This window comes from Macrobrachium rosenbergii, chromosome 21 (genome assembly GCF_040412425.1).
Source record: "Macrobrachium rosenbergii isolate ZJJX-2024 chromosome 21, ASM4041242v1, whole genome shotgun sequence".
In the NCBI taxonomy this organism is placed as follows: Eukaryota; Metazoa; Arthropoda; class Malacostraca; order Decapoda; family Palaemonidae; genus Macrobrachium; species Macrobrachium rosenbergii.
Window position 1 is genome coordinate 17,400,915 of NC_089761.1, and position 4,729 is coordinate 17,405,643.

At 35.7% G+C, this 4,729-nt stretch overlaps 1 protein-coding gene across 2 annotated transcripts in view; it reads left to right on the top strand.

Moving 5' to 3' along the window:
- The first annotated feature begins 889 nt into the window (after positions 1 to 889).
- The window catches only part of LOC136849559 (uncharacterized), an 8,199-nt gene continuing 4,359 nt past the window's right edge, over positions 890 to 4,729 (top strand). The window contains exon 1 of one of the 2 annotated variants that reach the window (XM_067122894.1): positions 890 to 1,079. In XM_067122894.1, coding sequence (XP_066978995.1) covers positions 1,061 to 1,079 — 19 coding nt within the window. In that variant the 5' untranslated portion in view covers positions 890 to 1,060. The remainder of the gene's footprint in view (positions 1,080 to 4,729) is intronic. The other variant, XM_067122893.1, reaches the window with a different exon arrangement.

Genomic DNA, 4,729 nt, shown 5'->3' on the forward strand with positions numbered 1-4,729 from the left:
ATATATATATATATATATATACTGTATATATATGATTATAATTACTTTAGCCCGTGATTCGTTTATCATACATTAGGACTGATACATAGCATTAGAAATCACAACTATAGATACTACAGAGACAAATATATATATATATATATATATATATATATATATATATATATATATATATATATATATATATATATATATATATATATATATATATATATATATGCATATATATATATAATATATATATATATATATATATATATATATATATATATATATATATATATATATATATATATATATATATATAAGATTTATATACATAAGAAACACATGCACGGATGTTATAACGCACAGAAAATGCGTATAATATAACGTCGAAGAAATGCCAAAGTACTAGAACTCATACAAAGTAAATTAATAAAAAAAATATGCGCGTTTCCCGAAAGACAGCTGGGCACTGAGACAAAGTAAGCCGCCAAGATCTGAAGGCGTCGGTGAACATGTTCGGCTGTATCACCTTCGTGTAAAACGTTCCTTGGGTGAATCTTCGACCTCCTGTGGGTGGAGTTTTGGAGGGAGGGAGCACTCTGGGGTAGGGCCGCCCAAATCTCTTGCATCACAGACGTAACGTCGCGTATATCGGCGCTGACTGCCGATTTCATATTGTTTCGTTCGGTTCCTTTTTTTAAAATTTTAACCGTTATTTATATTATAAGGTCTATAGATTTCTCATTTATAAATTAAATGGATCAATATAGTAAGGCAATACTGTAGAATTTTTAAAATAAAACAATAACTTAATATTCAGAAGCAAATTTGACTATGATATCTGTCGCTGAAAGCCATTCTCATAGGTTCCGTAGGGCGGGTGTCTGGGGCCTTAAGCAATCTCTCCGCTCGTCTCTCTCTTTCTTTCATTCTTTCGCGCCTTCCAAATTTCCTTGTCCGGGGCGCCAGTGCCAGGTATATAAGGGCCGTGGGGTCGCTGGATTGGCATCAGTCTCATTCTTCCTCTCTCCCTCACAACAGTTCTCTCACCCCATTCTCAAACAGCCCCAACATGAAGTCTTGGTTGATCGGTAAGTTTTACCTTTGCGATCCTACTGTTTGCCAAACCAGGTAGTCCAAACCAGCCAGTATCGTTTTCAGTTTATTTTTATAAAATAAGTATTTCTATATCAAATGTATCTTGTGTTCACTTGTACCCTTTAAGAGTGTAGTACTCAAGTCAATCGGTTTTGGGTGTTTTTTTTTATTTCATTAATTTCAATATCATGTCTTTTCTACATTTGCTTTTTCCACTTAGAAAGTACTTCGTTATATTCGTTCTAAGTTTTCATTTTGGAAAAACTATATAAAAATCTTCTGGGGCTTGGCTTCCTGGTAGGTACGTTTTCTTTACAGTTTATTCTTATTAGATATTTACTAAAACTGTTCTCGCGCTGAAACGAAGTAAGTTACGATAAGCGGTGAATATTACAAAGAAACTTTTCTCAGTTCTTTACAGGAAGGCCTTAAAGTTCTTTACTAAAAAAAACGAAAAAGGAATACTACGAAATAACTTGTGTGAACAAGATAGTGTGTAAATTCTAGTGTATTCACTTTGTGCAAAAATAAAGAAGTTAGTCCATGTGTATATTTAAAGAAACGAGCTGAAATAAATATACCACTGGCTTATTAAAAACATGTTCAGTAACGGATCAAACTAGGAATATCAAACTCGTCAACCTGTCAGTAAGATCTGTTAACCAATTCAATACTTTAATTTTTTTACTTTAATCTTTAGTAGAGATATCGAAAGTTCAAATGTGTCGACATTCACGATAAGTAACTTTCACAGATAGTCGCTTAACTTACATGATATGCTTCATAATAGTTTTGGAATATATATAAATTGCATGACATCCACTCAGCTCTTAATATAAGTAGCGTTTGAACTCTTAGCCGTAAAACATAAACCGACATTTATTGAAAATCCCTTTAATTACCATCTTAACGCTGCACTAACTTCCTTTTCTTGACGTTAAAAAAGGGGGGAAATATACTTAAAATACATTAATTAAACAAAGTTTTCTGGCCATAGAATGTGTGACCATAGACAGAAGCTCGTAGGTTGATTGAGATTTGAAATCAATGTGAATCTAAATTTATATCTTTTCGTCCATGATTTGAACTTTCTATATGTGCTTTAGGAATCAAGATGTCTTTAAAAGAGAACGACGGAAATACTGAAACCTTGTGTCCTTCTTTGTAAACAATTCTGTCCACAAAAAAATGATGACCCAAGGACCCAAGAACGTGAGATAAGTTTGATATGACAAAAAAAAAAAATACTGCTATCAAAAAAAAATTCCGAGATAAGACAGTAGATTCTATTTGGGAAAATTAATTGCGAAAACATCGTTGCACTCTGAAAATATTACCTTAACACAATGAAAAAAATCACCGAAATAGATAGAAAAAAAGATTTTTAGAACAAAAATTAACTACTATAAAGCTTATCTAAATGAACTGTTCACAAAGAAGTAAATAGCGATATCTTAATAAGTAAAATGTACACAAGACCACGAATTAATGACAGTAAATGAGCTCCTTACTGAAAAAGCAATTAAATGCTTTACTTTACATTAGATATTAGTCTTCGTGTGTACATCTACGCTTTTCCAGTTATTACGCTTGTACGCAGTTGTGGATACGCGCGCACAACGAATAACGACTGAATGAGCGGATAATGTATTAATATCTCAGTAGTACATGAGGAGATTAAAAGTGTAAAGAAATTTAGTCTGAAAGTAAAAAAAAAAGGTTTGAGGAAAACTGCAAATAAATCCTTTTAACGAGGTAAAAATAAAGTTTCGAGAATAAATTGCCCTCTTGAGCAGCAAACTGGTTAATATTAAAGTCAAAAAAAATCACATAAAACAGTTTATATATATATATATTATATATATATATATATATATATATATATATATATATAAATACATACATTTATATACGTATATATATACCATTACACACACACACACACACACATATATATATATATATATATATATATATATATATATATATATATATATATATATATATGCATATATGCATATACATACAGTATATATATGTGTTTGTGTGTTCGTCCGCGTTTCATAAGTATGCATCTTAAAATAACATAATTACGCAGGTACGCAATCCGCATAACGACCGTATACCCAAACACTCCAACGCGAAACAGCCTAAAGAAGCCCACTGACTACCCAGCCTCCAGCTTCCCGGTAATTTGCTAAAAACAAAAAGACACGATTTAGCGAAGCTCTTAATTCGAGCACCAGAAGAGGCGTTTAGCTCTTCCTGGCTCTAATGACTATGCCCCGTCCCCTTGGCATCGCGGTTACCTGGAGGGTTAATGATGGCATTCGCGTGCAAAGGGCGTCGTCTTCTTCTTCGTGGTACAGGCGCTCAGACTGAGCTGAAATGACACGCACAGTTATCGCCTTGTGCGTATCTCTCTCTCTCTCTCTCTCTCTCTCTCTCTCTCTCTCTCTCTCTCTCTCTCTCTCTGTGTGTGTGTGTGTGTGTGCGCGTGTATTCGCCAACATTTTACTTCTCTTTCTGTTACTGTGTTAATGTTTACCTTTTCGCTTTCCGTTATAACATCTATTTCTTTTGTTCCCCCTCCGAGTACATCTCTCTCTCTCTCTCTCTCTTTCTCTCTCTCTCTCTGACTTTGTTCATGTATCTTTTTCGCTTTCGCTTCTTACTCAGTGAGCATGCTCTTTCTGTTTTAATATCTATCTTTTCTCTCGTTCTCCACTCAATTTTTTTTTCGCTTCTTCCCACGTGCACCTTTCCTCTCTTCCTCTCTCTTATGATACCTTTTCTCACCATAACGACATGAATGTAGCTCATTTTCTCATTTCAAGTATCTAATCTTCTCTCGTCTTTCCATTCCTCCAAATCCATCTGTCTGTCTGTCTGTCTCTCTCTCTCTCTCTCCTTACTCTTTCCCCCACCCTTCTCCATCCCCCCTCCTCAATAGACGCCGCGCCGACTTTCACCAGGCCAGAGGCTGGCATTCTTGTAACCCTCACTTCAAGCCTTCGATCGCTGACCCCGCCTGACCTTTGCCACCGCGGATGATCGTTAAAGAAGATACATGCATCCATTCACGATCTTTTTACCGATCTTCTTCTGCAGTTGATTTGCAACCACTCCCTTCTCACGATTCCTCTTTCACTTCCTGTCCGTCTCTCTTATTTTTTTTTAACTCGTTTTCCCTCCTGTTTATAGGAATGGAATGGAATATAGAAGTTTTTAGGCAAAGGCCAGAACTGGGACCTATGAGGTCATTTCTGCGCTGGAAGGAAATTGAGGTGTGTGAGTCTGAAAAAGGTGTAACAGGGAGAAAACTTCATAGATGCACTATGAAACAATTGTTAGGAGAGGGTGGATAGCAAGATGGAAGAAAGAGAATATGAATGGAGGTACAGTAGAATGAAAGGGGTTGCAGCTAAGGAACGAGGAGACATTGCAAAGAACCTTTAGTAATGCCTACAGTGCACCCAGTGAGGTGCACTGACGGCGCTAACCCCCTACGGGGCCTCTTGTTTAAACTATAGGTCCAGGATTGAAATGAATGATGAAAGGCTATACATTTTCTTCCATTTTTCATTTCGGTCTCAGCGTGAACACGTCACGAATTCGCTTTCTTTCTCACGACACTTTTATA